The 19,221-nt window shown below is 41.3% G+C and overlaps 1 protein-coding gene across 2 annotated transcripts in view; it reads left to right on the top strand.

Annotated features, from left to right (window-relative positions):
- Positions 1-19,221, top strand: part of CSMD1 (CUB and Sushi multiple domains 1) — a 949,519-nt gene that overhangs the window by 189,590 nt on the left and 740,708 nt on the right. For both annotated transcript variants that reach the window (XM_053380819.1, XM_053380818.1), the window contains exon 2: positions 12,119-12,335. In XM_053380819.1, coding sequence (XP_053236794.1) covers positions 12,119-12,335 — 217 coding nt within the window. The remainder of the gene's footprint in view (positions 1-12,118; positions 12,336-19,221) is intronic.

The following is a 19,221-nucleotide window of genomic DNA, read 5'->3' as shown; positions in this document are numbered from 1 at the left end:
CCTAAGGCAAACCAAAAAATGTCACCCCTCTCCCCACTAGGGAAGAAGGGGTAAGTGAAGATCTGCATCAGGATCTTCTGTCCCGTGTATCCTGCTGCCCGAAGCAATTGCCTCTCCTTGCCTCCTGGGTGAGCCAGGCCTGATGTTGCAGCCCCCACAATGATCAGTCTAAAGGCTGCCAAAAAGCTGGATCCTTTTAAGCTTCTTAAATCCACAAACCTTATGTTTAGCCTCCAGTTATGTTTTCATTGATTAAGTTCATTAGTCACAAACCTACCACATTCAAAGAGTTCGATAAAGTACTTTGAAATCAGCCTGTGACATTTTTGCAAGGCTACATAAGTGAAGAACTGCAATAAATAAATAAAAATGATGCCAGTCACTCAGGGTCATGGACATTTGATGTGCCAAAGAGGAATTTTAAAACATGTATTATTATTATTATTATTATTATTATTATTATTATTATTAATAATAATCAAACTCTTCACCTAAAGAGCTCTCCCAACATGCCCAATATAGTGATTGACTGTTGAGGATTATAACCTGAGTCTTTTCTATGCAAGTCTAACCCCTACTTCATAGTGCTCTTTTGCACATGGCTGGCAATTTGAAATCAGATACAGGCTCAGAGAAATTGGATCTAGGACCAATAAACTAGCAATGTTGTTATTAATATTAGCATATTGGTCAAATAACAGTATTTTGGAAAGCCGAGATTTATTGAAACATTCCTACACTGCAACAAACTTTGATGCTAGCCCTGCTGTGCTGATACTTTGGCTTTGTATGAGGGCAAAATAACCTAAATGGCTGGTGTGTGGGATTTTGTCTCTTTTTTTAAAAAATGAAGTACTCTTTGTTCAAACACTCATTGTACATCAGTGTGATTGTGCTGCCACTATAAACTGAAGTTATCATCTCAGTTCTGTTTTCAACACAATGAAGCCGAAAATAATCAGCATTCACATAAACTTCAAGGTAATGAAAAAAATTAAGACAACAGCAAAATGTAATTTGCAGGAGTACATTTTAAAACAGCTGCAATTCAGTTTATCCCCACCTTGGAATAAGTCCAACCTAAGTCAATGGGACTTGTTTTTCTGTAGAGATGTAGAGGATTGTGCTGTTAACGTTCTGATATCTATGATTTTGGGTTTTGTGCCATCAGGTACTGGAGAACAAATGTATGAGTGACCTTATCTTTCTTATTAGACTTTATCTCCTCATTCCTTGGGCTGCTCTGATAGGTAACTTTAGTATTAAATGAAAATGGTAATCCCTCCTAAAACGGTGCATGTTCACATTATACTTGTTATCCGAGGTCAGGACCAAGTCAGATTGAGATGCTTCAGGAATCAAAACTAAACCCAAATTGCATCTGAAAAAGTTCACTCTAGGCCATGAAAATTTATGCTACAATTAAGTGCCTCAAGACTCCTTCCTGGTCAAGCCTAACTTAGATGTTATTTGAAGCTAACAGATGTTGGAATTAATTACGCCAATACGGAGAACACCCATGGCAAATATATTTTTTAATCTGTAAATTTCACAGCTTTAAGATTAATGCTTCCGGTTTATGCACCAGAAATTCCTATTGTGAATACATTGTCACATTACTAAATTATAATGTCATGGACTTAAAAGCAGCTATGTTTGTTGGTGTTGCTGGGAAACAATAACAATTTGGTTTAAATGTTTAGAGGGTGTAGTATTGAGGATTAATTTTACTTTATTTTTAACATGCAACCTTAGCTTTAAATACTTTGCTTCTAGGCTATGTACCTGTTCCCTTGGCACTCCTTAAACGTAAGGGATTCAATCCCAACTTCATTATACTTAGAGTAGAAGACCCATTGAAATCAAGTCCAAGCGATTGCAATGGATCTACTCTAAGCATGATGGGAAGTCTGGATCTAAGTCAAGGTTATTTGGATTCATAAAGCTGCTTTGGTGGCAAAAGGATCATACTTTCATTCTTATATGGCACAATGTTCCATGAGTGGTATCCAACATGGCAGCCTGTTTACACTGTGGGCTGTTGCTCACATCAATCAGGTTTTCTCTTTCTCTTCTTTTCCATGCAGTCCCTTGTGTGCTCTCTCTGGAGGGTTGAGGACCCCCAGAGCAAATTTTAGGGGTACTGCAGGGGAAGAAGAGTCAAGGAAGTCGTGCACCCACTGGCATGACATGGGATTTAATCCTCTATCTTGTGGGACACTGACTCTGCTGACTCTGGGATACCTCTGCTGCTGGAGTTCCACTTTGCCTCTTGTGACCACATTGTTTCCTTTTTCTTCCTCTACAACCAGCCCTTTTCTCTTTCATCTCTTATTATATATGACAGCCTATTTTTGTAGCCTACTATTCCTTCTCTTTTCTTTTATTGGACAGGGAAGGAGTAGATAAGTTGTGCAGGCCATCACTATTATTTGATTAGGGAGGAAGCATGTTGTGGCTATGTATGATATATCCAAACACTGTGAATTAGCTGTGCACTGTCCCCTTAGCCTTCACAAACCAAGCAAGCATCGAGAAACCCCATCCCTCATTAAGAGTGTGAGTCCTATGTTTACCAACCGGCTGTATTCCCTATTTAATAAACTTGTCAGTCACCAACACCTGTATGGAGGATGAATCAATAGTCCAGGCTCAAGAGACAATACAGTAGTCAGTTTTACTAATACACTGCTTCAGAAGCCAACATATAAGAGGACATTGTAGAATAACTTGATACAACATAGGTAAAGGTAAAGCACCCTTGGAAAGTTAATTCCAATCAAAAGTGACTATGGGGTGTGGTGCTCATTTTGCTTCAGGCAAGAGAGCTGGCGTTTGTCCACAGACAGTTTTCCGGGCCATGTGGCCAGCATGACTAAACCGCTTCTGGAGCATCAGAACACTATGATGGAAACCAGAATGCATGGAAATGCCGTTTACCTTTCCGCCATAGTGGTACCTAGTTATCTACTTGCACTAGTGTGCTTTCAAGCTGCTAGGTTGTCAGGAGCTGGGACAGAACAACAGGAGCTCAGCACTGTCGCACAGATTTGAAGCACTGACCTTCGATCGGCAAGCCCAAGAGACTCAGTGGTTTAGACCACAGTGCCACGCTCGTCCCATTGATACAACATATGGTATCTGAAGAAGTATTCTCACTGTTTAATAGGGGAACATTTCAGGCAGAGATCTTTGGTTTGATAACAGTGGTATTTGAAATACCCCCCCCCAAAAAAAGTGTTCCTATTTTCACAGAATGTGTGCTACCCGATGCAAAATTCTCAGTGCAAGTCAGGGTGACATAGCATCCTTTACAATTAGCATGATGTCCATCTGAATGTAGGGATACTATTCATAAAGTTGACAATTACCGACATTTTTTATTATTAAAGCACATAAAAGAAGTGTAATGCTTTATGCAAACGGTTTGATGGTGTTGTGGTTGCTTAGCAACCAGAAGGCAGCATGATAGAGAAGAAGAACAAGGACTGAAGCAAATAAAGGGCTGCTTTTCAGTGAAACAGAATCACCATTTGTACAATATCAAAGTCATGATCATAGACTATTTCTTATTTTCAAACAAACATTTCTCCTGAAATCAAATCAGCATATGAGAGAGATCAATAGCTATTAGTCATGATATCTATATATTGCCAGTATCTGGTTTCTAGGGAATCACTGTTTGTAGGCTTCCCATGGATATTAGTTGGTCACTGTGAAAATTGAATGCTGTACCAAATGGGTGACTTTGGTCTCATACCACAGAATATTTCTTATGTTCTTACCTGTTGTATACATCTAGGAGTATCTAAATTGTGCCACTTTGCTAAGGTCCCTACAGTGTTCGTTGATGTCACAACTCTATACCAAGACTAGAACTTTTATATCAAGCCTTCAAAGGTTCTTATCCAGAAAGTGTTACCAGATATTGGCAGTCCCCACAAAAACTATCCTTCATAATCAAGGATATATTCTGAAAATATAGGTTGGGATTCAGCTAATGAGTCCTGTTGTTGGAAGCCCTGCAGAAGAATTTCTGCTTGTGATACATGTCTTCCAACCTTGTCTCCTCTGCCTCCATTCCTCAAAATTGGCTTGGGTTAGTAGGCACAACCTTCAGAGCAGCATTGGTGGGTGGGAGGTAGGTGGGAGGGGAGAGGTGCATTGTTCTGCCTGGCAAGCCAAAATGCTTGTCCTGATGGAAAGATCACCTTAGTGCAACATCTAATTCCTCCCATAGGATTCTTAAATGGCTAAAGTATGTGGTGTCTTTCCTCCAGGCACCTGTGTTTTACTATGAGCTGCACAGAAGTTATGGCAAAAAAATATATATGTGACTACAAGGAAACACTTTCCATAAATGGTGGATATTCCAAGTGAGATGAATGGTTAATAAGTCTTAATTAATTAATTATACCCCACCCATGTGGCTGGGTTTCCCCAGCCACTCTGGGCGGCTCCCAACAGAATATTAAAAACACAATAAAAGATCAAACATTAAAAACTTCCCTAAACAGGGCTGCTTTCAAATGTCTTATAAAAGTCAGATAGTTGTTTCTTTCCTTGACATCTGATGGGAGGGCGTTTAATTTTTCAGAAAAAAATGAAGGCATAAATACCAAAAGGTCACAGAGTACAACATGCATATGAAAACAAAAACGCAATGTTTTTATAAGTCAAGGCTGATGACCGCAGTATTAACAATCTTATACAAAATGTGCATCATTTTTGGAATCATGTGGAAATGAAATTTTTTTTGGGGGGGAGTAATCTATGTTGAACTGATAAATGCTGTACTGAAGAATGATTATTTATCAATTGACATTTACCAATAAATGAATCTAATAGCGTTTGGCCATCAGATCTGCATATTTGTGCACAGTCAATTTGTTGACCACAGCTAATTTTCTTCCTTTTGTGTGCCACTAAACAGATTGGGTAGCCAGCTCTACAATTAAGGCAGAATGAGCCAGCTGCCTCAGGCAGACTATTCAGGGCATCATGAAAGGATATAGAATTGTTAGCATTTATATCAGATTTTTCTCCCGGTATAAAAAATAGACCCTTAGAACCTGAGGGTTGAACATAGAAATAGTGCTCAATTTTTTGATATTTTTAGAAACACCTAGGAAACATTTCCCTTCACCATTTGAATCCCAAAATATGCACCGGATGTGGTCTTCTTAGAGACAGGATAGAGTGTCATAGCCTACAGGGGAGACTATACATATTCAGGCTTATTAATTGCTTATCAGTTAGTCCTTCCTCAAGGCATATTGGCAGTTACAAAGAAACTTCAGAATCACAGGTGGCTACTTGGAGGGGTAGATATTTATAACCTTTTCAAGACAACAGTGACTAATTTCTTTACACAGGAGTCCACAGTACTGATCCCTGAGTTCCTAATCACTTAATAGGAACTTTGCACCAAATCTATGTCTCCCAATTTAAGTCACAATGACCTTTGTTTTCTTATTACAACTATTTTCCAGTGAAATCCTCAGTTGCAGATCAGCCTGGTTTGTACGCAAGTGGTTTTAATAAATAAACCATATACTGTCATATAGCCCTTACCGGTTGACTGAACTGAAAAAGTGCAATTCTATTAACATAGTGTTATTGTCACATTCACAGCAAAGAACAAATAATAATTGCTGCTCTGTATAATAAATCATCTCACTTATAGGTCCTGAACAGGTGTGTGTGTATGCATATACATATGTGATCTGTTTGAAATGTGGAATTCCAGTAGTGAAGCATATTTAAACTCTCTGAACGCATCCCTGTCAAACCCTTGTTCATTATCTATATATAGTCACTATATGAAGATGGACAGCAGAATCGTGCCTCCTCTTCCTGTCTGTGAAATTTATGCATAAAATCCAAATAAAACCAACAGCAGACAGTAAACAATGCCAGGGGTATACACAGTGGCTTGTTCAATAAACAGCCCTTTGAGTGAGCGGAACAGCTTCTACTGAGCAATAGGACTTCCCGCCTTCCTCTGTGACCCCCTAAACCCATTCTGGGGGTTGTACCAACCTTCCAGAGCAGATTTCGGGGCAATGTGGGATGCACACATTGGGAAGAGAATGAGGAAACTTCATTTGTGCACGTGGATGTCATTCTGCTTGTATATGGTTTTTTAGTTGAATATTGTCTAATATATAGAATGGTCCCATATCCTAGTTGATGGAAGCCTGAGCAAACAAACATGTTTTCAACAAGATATTTGGAAGAACCCTACTATAGCAAGAAGAATGAATGCTTCTGCAGGGAAGGACTGTTCCCATTCAGTCACTTAGCAACATACTGTAAAATGAGACATCACTAGCAAGGCCTCATCTGATGATGATGAGGAAGAAGAGTTTGGACTCGATATCCTGCCTTTCACTCCCCTTAAGGAGTCTCAAAGTGGCTAACAATCTCATTTCCCTTCCTCCCCAACAACAAACACTCTGTGAGGTGAGTGGGGCTGAGAGACTTCAGAGAATTGTGACTAGCCCAAGGTCACCCAGCAGCTGCATGTGGAGGAGCAGGACGTGAACCTGGTTCACCAGATTACGAGTCCACTGCTCTTAACCACTACACCGTGCTGGCTCTTGATGTTCTTAATGTTCTGGGAAGGTCTGAAAGAGAAAAGCTATAGCCTAGTCCTGAATTGGGGTGTATGGGGTGTTAGGCAAGGGACACGTTGTGCTCCTTCTTGGGGGGTCTGTCCACCCTGCACTCACTTCTCACCTGTGGCTCCTAGAAGTTGCCATCCAATGAAGCTGGAGAACTCAAGGCAGACAAAAATAAGTATTTCTTCACCCTGCACATAGTTAAACTATGGAATTCACTCCCACAATAGGTAGCGTTGGCCACCAGCTTGTGTAGCTTTAAAGGAGGATAAGACCAATTTGTGGAGGAATTATTAGACTCTCAATGGCTACTGGCCATCCTGGTTCTGTTTTATCTCCTTTGTTGATAGAAGTGTGCCTTTGAATACCAGTTGCTGGGAAATGCAGCTGAGCAGATTGTAGAAGAAGAAGAAGAAGAAGAGCTTGGATTTGATATCCCGCCTTTCACTCCCTTTAAGGAGTCTCAAAGCGGCTAACATTCTCCTTTCCCTTCCTCCCCCACAACAAACACTCTGTGAGGTGAGGGGGGCTGAGAGACTTCAGAGAAGTATGCTCAGGGTGATCTTGTGGGCTTCGCATAAACATCTGGCCGGCCACTGTAAGAACGGGATGCTGGGTTAGATGGGCCATGGACCTGATCAGATAGGGTCAAGAGAACACTCAGGGCATGACTGGCTCCCATGAGTCTTCTCCCCTGTATTTGCATTCACTGTGCATGGAGACACCATGGAGCACTGCTTTAGAAGACAGAGAATAAGAGAGCTGAGTCTGCTGTGGCAATACTCCGTTCCTCATTATGCAAGAAGGAAGCATTCATATAATGTAGCTTGTTGCAGCTTCCTATTGCCAGCTGAGAGTTCTCGTCCCTTGCTTCAAGCTATGTTTAACAGGATATAAATACATTTTTAGGAACTACTTAATTATAAAAGGCATTACATTTAGGGAAAGAAATGTGGCAGTATCTGCATTATAATGGCTTGGTTTGAACAATTGGCAGATATGCTAGGAAATCCTTCTCTTTTTAAAGGCCTACTGAATTCCCACAGCTTTAATATCTATTCATTAGAGTTGCTGATTTAAATTTAGTAGAAAATGGTTGCTTATTAGTCCTTAGTTTTAACCTGCAAATCCTTTTTTTATTGAATCCTTTATGCTGAGATTTGGGAACTCCCACAAGCATTTGACAGCATTTCAGTAGAGGATTTAGACTTAGAGACCTATTCATAGGAAGTTTTAAAATAAAAATAAAAATTGTAGCCTGGAATAATTTTTTTGTTTTGGGTATAACAGCAAGTATTGGGATTATATTTGTGCCTAAACTGCATGTGAGAGCCTAAGCATTGTGCGCAAAACATTGCCCCCCTCCCCACTTTTCTCTGTGCAGACATTTTATTCATTACAAAACAGATTGATTTTTAAGCCTCAGTGTAATTCTAAGATTCGGCATATCTGTATTTGTGGGATTAATGAGCTCAGCAAGATAGATAGAAAAAATGTTTGTCGTAAATCAAGGCTACTTGGTAAGGGGTTGCCTGTTAATAAGCTGCCTGCCCTCATATGGTTCTGCAGGGTATATACTATACAATCTCAGAGCAGAGCCCTGCTGAGCAAAGTCTTAGAATTCAGTCGTGACTGGAAGTTTTAGAAAACGAGGCTTTTATTGACTGCCTAATTTAGGGGCCATGCACATATTGTAGTCCAGTATCAACACTTTCTGCTAAAAAGTCAATATCTTATACTTTGCATTGAAATATGGTGCCTTCATGTTCATAAAATGTATGCCTGAATAGTTGTTGTTGTTGTTTAGTCGTGTCCGATTCTTCATGACCCTGTGGACCAGAGCACGCCAGGCACTCCTGTCTTCCACTGCCTCCTGCAGTTTGGTCAAACTCATGCTGGTAGCTTCGAGAACACTATCCAACCATCTCGTCCTCTGTCATCCACTTCTCCTTGTGCCCTCCATCTTTCCCAACATCAGGGTCTTTTCCAGGGAGTCTTCTCTTCTCATGAGGTAGCCAAAGTATTGGAGCCTAAGCTTCAGGGTCTGTCCTTCCAGTGAGCACTCAGGGCTGATTTCCTTAAGAATGGACAGATTTGATCTTCTTGCAGTCCATGGGACTCTCAAGAGTCTCCTCCAGCACCATAATTCAAAAGCATCAATTCTTCGGTGATCAGTCTTCTTTATGGTCCAGCTCTCACTTCCATACATCACTACTGGGAAAACCATAGCTTTAACTATACGGACCTTTGTTGGCAAGGTGATGTCTCTGCTTTTTAAGATGCTGTCTAGGTTTGTCATTGCTTTTCTCCCAAGAGCCTGAATAGTACTTTCATTTATTAAAATAGGTATCCTACTTTCCCCTGAAGAGCTAAGGGCAATGTGCATAAGAGAAAGGATGTCCCGCATTTCTTCTTCACAAAAAATGTCATGATGTAGGTTAGAATGAGAGGGGCGTGTACTTGGCTCAGGGTCACCCACCGAGAATCAACTTGCCTCAGAAAGAATTCAGACCCCCCAGGTCTTCCCAGTCCAGCACTGAGTCCACTACAACACAACTGGCACAATGCAGCACTCCTGACTAAAGGCATGATCAAACATTTTAGCACCTAAACTGAAGCTTGAAGTTTGGTAATTAAGGTTTTACTGAAGTCCCAGCATGGGGTTTGGCTATTCCAGGAACAACGTACTCAGCATTAGCAATATTAATGTGATCACACCAAGCCACATTACTTATTCCCGCTGGCTGTTATTGCTTGAGAAGCTGTCGCACTAGAGAGACAGGGGAGAGAGATGTTCAAGATTTAATTTGTGCTGGAGCTCAGCCCCCAAATTTTCTCGGGCAGGGTCCAGCCTTGCAAATAAGTCAAATAAAATAGGGTTCTATAGGCTGTGTATGGAATGTATGCACACAAGTAGGAGTTGGGATCGGGGCTGCTCTGATAGGCAGTGTGAAGCCTCCCTTCCCAGCTGAGGGTATTGTTAAATATCATGGTGATTTTAAAAAAAATGCATAAAATTAACACTGAAAAACTTTTGCAATAACTGAACTTTGTAAACCTTTTGTGGCCCAGGCAGGCCGAGTCATCCTCTTAAATACCTGCTGGGATTGACAAGGATCCTCACCTGACTCTCATAGCTCTCCTGTAGTAGCCTCTGATTAGTTATCATTTAAGTCTTGGGGGAAATAATTAGCATCACATGTCATGTGCATGGAAGTTGCCAAACCAATTAACCAACTAGGATTACTATTAATAGCACCAGTTTTCCTATTGATATTGCTGGATAGTTTTGATGAACCGCAAAAGCATTTTTAGTTTGCTTTCTGTTGCCACCCTGGAACTTTTCTTTATTAGTGCCACTTTGTTTTGTATGATTCCTTGCCAATGAAGGAAAACAACTTTTCTGCTCTTACTGTATATGTTGATAATATGATTTTGGTTACTGAGGACAAACAAGATTGTACAAAAACAAGATTGGGTGCAGGCCTGGCCAGGCCATAGGCATCCTGACTGTGACAAAGGTGACCTGTGTGCTTGCTTGCTTGCTTGCTTGCTTGCTTGCTTAGCAGCTTTTGGGAACTTCAGGGTCCCTGCTCTCCCGTCTTATGGTCTTTGTACTGGGCCTGGAGACTCCAATAGAGTGCATTCTATGTCAAGAAGGAGGGCAAGTGGGTACTCTATCAAATGACAGGGCAGGAGTTACATGGAGCAGGGCCTTTTCGCTGGCGGTGCCCATTGTATGCCTTACTCGTCCCAGACCAGGATTTACACCAGCGTAATAGAGTTGGCCAGGATGCCAGAAGGGATACAATTTATGAGCTTTCGCCATTATCTGCACAGCAGTGCAAAGGCTGAGCTGAAGCATTCCCTGCTGGTTACCTGCTTTCAGTGATAGGGGTTGCTGTTTGGTAGTACCCAATTGGTTAGCTGTCAGATTCTAGAGGTCCCTATTGGTGGCTCTTAGGTAATTCACAAAATACAGAGTCCATTCATAAAACACAGTGTTCATTCATAAAGCAGTAACATAAATCTCCATTGCTACATATTGGGTGTATATTTCAGCGGTTGAACGTACAAGTTTATGGCCATGCTGTAGTGTAGTGCTTATGCGACTGTGAATAAAAGGTGGCTGGGTTCATTGTCTCGGGGTTTGGGGGGGAAGAGGTGACAAAACTGATTTCCAATAAGTGCCCCCTTTATTTCCATAACAAGTTGTTGAGTCTGTACTCTGAATGGTGACACCAGGGACCAAGAAGGTGCAGGGTTTGTCAGTCCAACCCCTGCACAGTCTCATCAGGACTGACATTAAGGCAATTGGGCCTAATTGGGCCCCGTGTGCTGCTCCTAAGGGGGTCCCTGCACCAGGGCAATCTAGATGGACTTACTTTATATCTGTAAGATTTTGCAGACTTTTGCTGTGAACTGGGGCCCTACAAAAAAAAAATCAAGTTGCGCCCCACTGCTTCAAATTGGGCCCCACTGGCTAGCCCTGAGTCTCATAGTTGCTGGGCCTGAGTTGCCCTGCCCTTGCATGAAGTCTTGGGTTTACAATTTTGGGAGAGGGGAGGCTGCGGCACTGGGGAGTGGGCAGGCTGGCTAGGCCCCCTAGATTTAGAGGCCCTAGGCTTCACCCTACTTAGCCTATACATAAATCCGGCACTGGGTCAAGGCGGCAGCCGCCCCTCTTCCACTGACACCGCTGCAGCATCAACATCACGAATGTGTACTGTAGTATTTATTTATTTATGTATTTAGCCACGCCCCCCCCAGATTGGTCGACCCAGATTGGTCGACCCAAGGAGTGATGCAGCCGGGGACTCCCTAATGGTGTGGGGGCTAGCCACGCCCCCGCACAGAGGGGAGACCTCGTGACGAGCCCGCAAAAATGAAATGGCTTTGGTGGGCAGGCGCTCGGGGGCTGCAAGAGATTGCTTTTTCGAAATTGCCGGGGGGGGCTGTTTGAAACTAGCCCGGGGGCTGCAAGTGGCCCCCGGGCTGGACTTTGGACATGCCTGTTCTAAATGTTCTTTCAAAGACTGAAGCACAACAATTGGATTTTGCACCATCATCCGCAAACATATTAACTTGATGTTCAACATTTCCTATTTTCACTCCCTTCGCAGAGGCATCTGCACGTAGTTGTATAGCTAAGATCTCTATCACCACTGCAGAAAGCAGGTTCTGAAGCTTTAATTTTTTTTAAAAAAAATACATTATCCTACTGTAACTCCAAGGGTACAGGAGAAAAGGACAAATTAATCTGAAACTTATACTAAAGAAAAATATCTGTTAGATATCTCACTCAGGACTGTTCAAATAAACATGCTGTTAGATGGTTTGACATGCCATGGAATGCTGAGTGTTCAATATTTCTTTTCATGTTTCCTATGATAATTAGAAATATATATATTTAAAACTAGGTAAAAATAAATATTAAAATTGGAAAGCACAGCTGATCTCACTTTTTTTATTCTCTCTTTCTCTTTGTTTTTCAGGTCAGAACTGTGGAGGGTTAGTACAGGGTCCAAATGGTACAATAGAAAGCCCAGGATTTCCTCATGGCTATCCAAACTATGCCAATTGCACATGGATCATTATCACAGGAGAACGTAACAGGATACAATTATCATTTCATACGTTTGCCCTTGAAGAAGATTTTGATATTTTGTCTGTTTATGATGGGCAACCACAGCAAGGAAACCTGAAAGTGAGGTAAAGTTATTCATGGCTACGCTTATACTGTTTATAAGTCTTCTGTTTCATGAACAATTAGTGGTTCGCAGCAATTAATATCCACATGTGTTCTACTTTTCATAATGGCAAAGAGATGGATTGATGCTTGTTGAAAGTCAAATGATCTGTTTCTCCTGATTTTCAGCTATAACAATCACAGTTGCCATTATTTCTCTACATTTTCTCTTCTTCAGAAACGGTTGTCAAGTGCCGGGGGGAAAGCATTGTTAAGTTAATGTCTGACTACTCTTGCTTATATAGAAAAGCTTATTGTGTTTCAGAAACAAATTTGGTAATTTCAGTAACATGTAAAATGGGGACAATATAGCAGATAGCACATTCAGTTGCCTCATTGTTCAACTGCCCCCTCTGAAAGAAAAATATTGTAGAAGGGAAATAAAGGAGAGTCATGTACTGTATTTCTTGCAAAAAAGACTTGGTGCATTGGTTTTGAGCGTGGTATGTGTTTTCAGTCCTACACTTCACTCAATTCCCTGTATCCCAGATACAAGGATATCCTTGGAATATGTAACCAAAGAGTGAGGACTGAGTGAGGATGTCTTATTACAGATGTATATAAATGCAGTATGATGCTGTGTTTCTGCAGACCTCTTTAAATAGCAATCCACATAGCAACAGTCTCCATGGATGAAGCCTTTTGCATGCACTAGCTTACTGTGCAGATTGGGTGGTATTCTTCATGTCACCACTTGGTGTGGAGAAAAGGGCTTGATTTACATAGGAAGACAGTGCCCAGGAGTGGCAGACCTCTGCCATGGTAATTGTTTTAAATGTGAAGCCTTCTCCAGTTGGTGAACATACTGTGTCGTTCCTGCATGCTTGCTTTGCATGAGTGGTTAAAAACACTTACTGTATATGTCATAACTTTGCTGTTCCAATGCTGGGTTGACCAGCCTCATATTTTGACCATTTATATCATGGCCATTATTTCCCACTGCTACTTCCTGCAAAGCTAACAAAAATAGCCTACAACCAGGCTGCTTCAAATACCACTTTTGGTCCATTTGGATACTCTTGCTAGCTGGGATTAGTTTGGTACATCCACCAACCAGGGCCTTAGTTTCAGTCCACATAGTTACATTTATTCTGAAAAGGTGCAGGCTTTTTCTTGTTGTTGTTGTTTGAATTATTTCAAAGACAAGCATATTTTCATTGCTACTTTTCCTGTTTTGCTCTTGCTGACTTTACGTCTTTTGGCATTAATGTTTAATGCTTTATGCTTTACAAATTTTGTGTGCATTTTCAAATTATTATCCACAGTGTGGTCACCTTGCTTGCTGCAAAATGTACTAAAAGCAGGGTGAAGAAATCCTCATTCATTTTAACACTTAGGCTGTATATCAGAATCTGAATTCAGTACTTCCAATATGTACACAGGGACTTAAATGTATTCTTAAAGTTGTGGACAGACACTGGCCTATGTTGTCTCTAGTGGTTGTGGTGAGGTTTCATGTACACTATGGAAATGAATGCAGAGAGCATTCATGTGCACTGAACAGAAGTTTGCAAAAGTTCTGTGAAGTTTCTTTTTATTGTGTGTCAGGTGTTTCCCACTGAAGAGATGTTTCTGAGCCAGGGATTTCTTGTAACACATTTGATGTATTGTGCAGCTTTGTTTTCATCTATAATGAACCCACACCCACATCCACACCCACATCAAGCTCTGGAGAAATGGTCTTAGAAGCGCATCTGTAACTACTAGAAAGTATAGAACTTGTTCTTACTGCTAATGTGCAACAGGGAATTGGATTATTATTTTTTGTGCAAAATAAGCATACTGGTGGGGGGTTTTGCTCACATTTTTACTCTTGTGCACATTTATAAAGGGGAAGTAATAAATTGGTCAGCTACAGGTAAGGATATTTAAATAGTATTAGTGCCACAAGGCGATATATGGCTTTCAAAAGTATGAAAGTGAATTAAACATTCCATATTTATATTATATTGTACTGTACTGTACTGTACTGTACTGTATTGTATTGTATTGTAGTGTGTGTGAAGAAATAATAGCAGCGTCACCATAAGCAACACAGAAAAAAACAAAGGTTAGCATGCGCCCCCTCCAGTTGAAGAAAGTTCTCTTCCTCCCAAGGCGTCTATTTGCAAATGAAAGTCTGTGTCTTTTGGCCTGTTCATGGCTAATTAAAGGATGTAGCTAGAGAGTATGTGCTCAACAAAGATGCGAAACTTGAAAATGCTGCAATATTAACACTCCAGAAGGTGGCAGCAACAAGTCTGAGTACCGTACATTGCAAATAATTCATCCTACCAAAGGCAGCAGCAAAAGAGGGCTAAGTTAGGAGCAGAATGAGGTTAAATGGCTCATCTGGCTTCAGCCAGTGATGGGATGAAGCACAGTGCCTCCCACATATGCCTTACCTGGATCCTGGTTGGCTGCAAAATCACCCCAGCCAAAACTGTATGGGTTAGGTGGAAGGGGTTGGACAAATAGCTGTTTCTGCCCTGCCACTTTGGCCCTTATATTTTGGTATTCTCTCTCAAAAATCAGTTTAAATATTCAAACACACAAATGCAGACTGCTGCTTACATCTTGCAGTGATGTAACAGAACTGCTTGCCATGGAATCTTCTTTTTTAAAAGAAGTGATATGTAGGTCATTATTTAAGAGCACAGTGCAAACATATGATGATTTGTGACTCAGTGGTGTCTACAGCGGCATTCACTCTAATGAGGAAAAATGCGGATAATGAGTGCTATCACTAAAATAGCAAGTTCTAATTAAACTAGAACAAAAAAGCTCTAAGGATAAGCGGTTCACATTTTACACTTTGAGCAGTTTTATTTTAGATATACAATTAACGACACTCATGGCTATGCTGGAATATAAATATAATACAGAAGTCAGGAATGGTAAAATAAATTATGTAATTCACCGAAAATATACTGCTCGTTGTGTAATATGTGTTACGCATGCACACAGTACATGAAAGATCAGGTGACTTAAAGCAAGAACCCTCTCAGTTTGGCTTTCTGCACTGTCCCCAGGCCACAACCCAAATAGGCTGTGCACTCTTCTTGAATACTTTTGAATGGCACTTGAAGTGTCATAATGCTTCTTGTTTACCTTAAGGGAGGATGGCAATGTGTGTGTTTTGTCTTGCCGAATGCAAGGTGGTTCTTTTAAAATGAGATTCAGAAGTAATACAAAACACAAGTGAGTGAGAAGACGAAAGATTTTATTCTAAACAGCAAACAATATACACATACCATGCAAGCACCTCAATCTGCCACTTGGAAGCCCTCAAGAAGTGGTGAAATGACTCCCCCAATGCATCAGGGACGCGGGTGGCACTGTGGGTTAAACCACAGAGCCTAGGACTTGCCGATCAGAAGGTCGGCGGTTCAAATCCCCGCAACGGGGTGAGCGCCCGTTGCTCAGTACCTGCTCCTGCCAACCTAGCAGTTTGAAAGCACGTCAAAGTGCAAGTAGATAAATAGGTACCACTCCGGTGGGAAGGTAAACAGCGTTTCCGTGCGCTGCTCTGGTTCGCCAAAAGCGGCTTAGTCATGCTGGCCATATGAACCGGAAGCTGTACGCCACCTCCCTCGGCCAATAAAGCGAGATGAGCACCGCAACCCCAGAGTCAGTCACGACAGGACCTAATCATCAGGGGTCCCTTTACCTTTACCAATGCATCACTTTCTCCAAACAATGTCCAATATCAAATAAGGTTCTCATCACTATCTCTTCCTCCTAACTGATTAGGACATTAAAGGCTGTTCTCATGTCATCAAAGAACTTAACAAGAGATAAGAAGAAGAAGGAAGGAACAGAGGCAGGAAGAGGGCAACCGAGTCAGATCACTAACTCCTTGAAATATAAGTTTATTTTCCAGATAGATTGCCCATACATGTTTGTGTAGGTAGGTAGGTAGAAACCACTGAATTTTGCATGGCATGAATGCAAAAGTCGCATTTGTTGTTCATCCCAGTTTTGCCTCTGGCTGCACCTACTTTTTGCATCTGGCTCTGCCCTGGAGGAATGTGGCCCCTGAGCTGGGGAAAAAAAGTTTTCTCACCCCTGAATTTAAAACAGTGGTCCTTCGCTGAAGAAAAGTAGCTCAAAAGTACTGTGCTATATCTGCTCAACATGAAAACACCTGCCAAAACCCAAACAGACCTGTGGAAAAGTAATCAAATACACACGAGAACTGGATCCATTTCAACTACCAGAAAAGGCCAAGGTATTAATACATTTAATCCGCCAGTAAAAACCTACAAACTGTTGTATCGGTGGCAGATATCATCTATTAAAACAGATGCTTAAAATGCTTTTACAACTGACGTGGCATTTAAGACCCATGGCAACATTTAACTGACCATCAGCAGGGTGGGGGTGGGGAATTGGAAATGTCACTTTCTCATGTTTGTCCCCCTCCGCAGATGCAATTTTTCAGTTGCTTGTTTTTATAAAAACTGAGCACAGGTGCCACAGCCTATTTTGAAGCCATACTACATGAGAAGTAAAATGAAAATCCAACGAACTAGCACCATGGAAGCATAAAGAGTTGTGAGCCAAGCATTGTGAGCCATGCTTTTTCTAGTACAGAAATCAGGGGTTTCTCTCTATTCTAGCACTGTGGGAGATGAAAACCCATAAATGGGCAGGGCAAACAGAACCCAAATCACCCTCAGCCTATTTAAATGGACAGCTACCCAGAATGAGCTATTTGTCAAACTTTGCCAATTTGGTGTGAGTAGTGAATATTAAACCAAAAATGTTGGACTTGTCCAGGCCAAAAAAAAATGGTTTAAAGATTAAGGTTACTGGATTCATGATGCTTTGAGGCTATTACTGGCTGGCTGTGTAATTCAGGCATAGGCAAACTCGGCCCTCCAGATGTTTTGGGACTACAACTCCCATCATCCCTAGCTAACAGGACCAGTGGTCAGGGATGATGGGAGTTGCAGTCCCAAAACATCTGGAGGGCCGAGTTTGCCTATGCCTGTTGTAATTATTTCTGTGTTCCTGTAATACTCAGTTTATATGTGTGTTACTACAAGGGAAATACACAGATTATTACAAGGGCACCCCCAAGTCTCTAAATTTGTATTTTCCAAAGGAAGCTTAGCCAACAAAATATTACTTGAATTTCTACCACTAGGTAAGGATGGAGGCACAGAAAACTACTGTATTTGTGTATTTATAATCCAGAAAAATCACATTTCCAGGAAAGGTGGGCATCAGCCTTACTCACCACAGTAAACAACTAGTAACTCATTTTTAAATCATTTCTTCTTATTATTATTATTCTCTGCTCCAAAGACTGGTATCTATGTCTTTAAAATCTTTCCATAACAACCACAGGAGAAGTCTTCAGTAGTGTGTTCACTTAACATATCACCAAAAGAGATAAAATGCATTACCAAGAAGACAAAGAAAAATAATGTCCAGGCTGACAACAAAGATGCTGCTGTAGCTATTTGCAGCTGCAGGGATGGGGGGAATTCTGAGATACACTTGGAGAATTTATTTTCCCTTGGAAAAATTTGGTGAAATACCGCCCCCCATGCTGTTTCTCTGACCACAAATAGGGTGCAGAATTTCAAGAGGCCATTTTGCACACAGCTCTATCTTAAACAGCATGTATTCCCCTCTCTAATTACATAAGCCTTCTGTAAGTCAAATATTTCTTCCCTCACTTTCTTCCACAGTTCAGGTTAAAGCTTACACTGTGTGGAAATGTAAAATTAATTCAGCATACTATTTAGCAATGAATCGTCCCTGTGTTCAATTACACAATCAGCTTGTCTCACAGACGTATTAAGTCTTTTGCCAGGTGAGCTTCTTTTATAATTTAAATAGCATAATACATAACCTTCTCCTTGCTACTTTGGGATTGAGCTGCCATAACACACGTTGTTAATCCTCTCTGTAGTTGTACCATTTACCAGAAGATCTTCTTTTTGTTTAGGATGGCAATACACCTTTCAGAGTGGTGCTTTCTTAAATAAGCATATTTTCCCCATACATAGCGGTCTTTGAACTCCTAGTAAGATAAAGGAAATATATAATACATTTTTTCATTTGTTTATTCTGTTCCTACTCCAGTTCCTACTGTTTGTAGGAGGCTTCAAAGGTGAAGGGTTGGTTATAGATAGATAGATAGATAGATAGATATAGATGATAGATAGATAGATAAAAGGTAAAGGTACCCCTGCCCGTACGGGCCAGTCTTGCCAGACTCTAGGGTTGTGCGCTCATCTCACTCAAGAGGCCGGGAGCCAGCACTGTCTGGAGACACTTCCGGGTCACGTGGCCAGTGTGACAAAGCTGCATCTGGCGAGCCAGCGCAGCACACGGAACGCCGTTTACCTTCCCGCTGGTAAGCGGTCCCTATTTATCTACTTGCACCCAGAGGTGCTTTCGAACTGCTAGGTTGGCAGGCGCTGGGAACAAACAACGGGAGCGCACCCCGCTGCAGGGATTCGAACCGCCGACCATGCGATCGGCAAGTCCTAGGCGCTGAGGTTTTACCCACAGCGCCACCCGCGTCCCAGATAGATAGATATAGATAGATAGATAGATAGATAGATATAAAATCATGTGCTTTTCTAAAAGACTTTTTATATATGCAAGACACCTTGTTTCCCCCTTATATTTGGAATTTAATTTGACTTCAGTGACAACTGGAGATAATGATAAAGGATGGATTCTTACACACCAAGGGCCAGAGGAGAAATCTATTTTAAATTGATTTCTATACGAAATGTGGCATTTTGGACACTGGTGAGCTTGGCTCACATTGGACTGCCTCTTACACTGAGCTTCTAATTATGTCTGAGCTACACATTCATTGTCATGTTTTACTTTTTTAAAGAG

The sequence above is a fragment of the Podarcis raffonei genome, chromosome 3 (assembly GCF_027172205.1).
Source record: "Podarcis raffonei isolate rPodRaf1 chromosome 3, rPodRaf1.pri, whole genome shotgun sequence".
In the NCBI taxonomy this organism is placed as follows: Eukaryota; Metazoa; Chordata; class Lepidosauria; order Squamata; family Lacertidae; genus Podarcis; species Podarcis raffonei.
The sequence above is the reverse complement of the archived record's forward strand: the minus strand, read 5'-3'. Positions and strand labels throughout refer to the sequence as shown.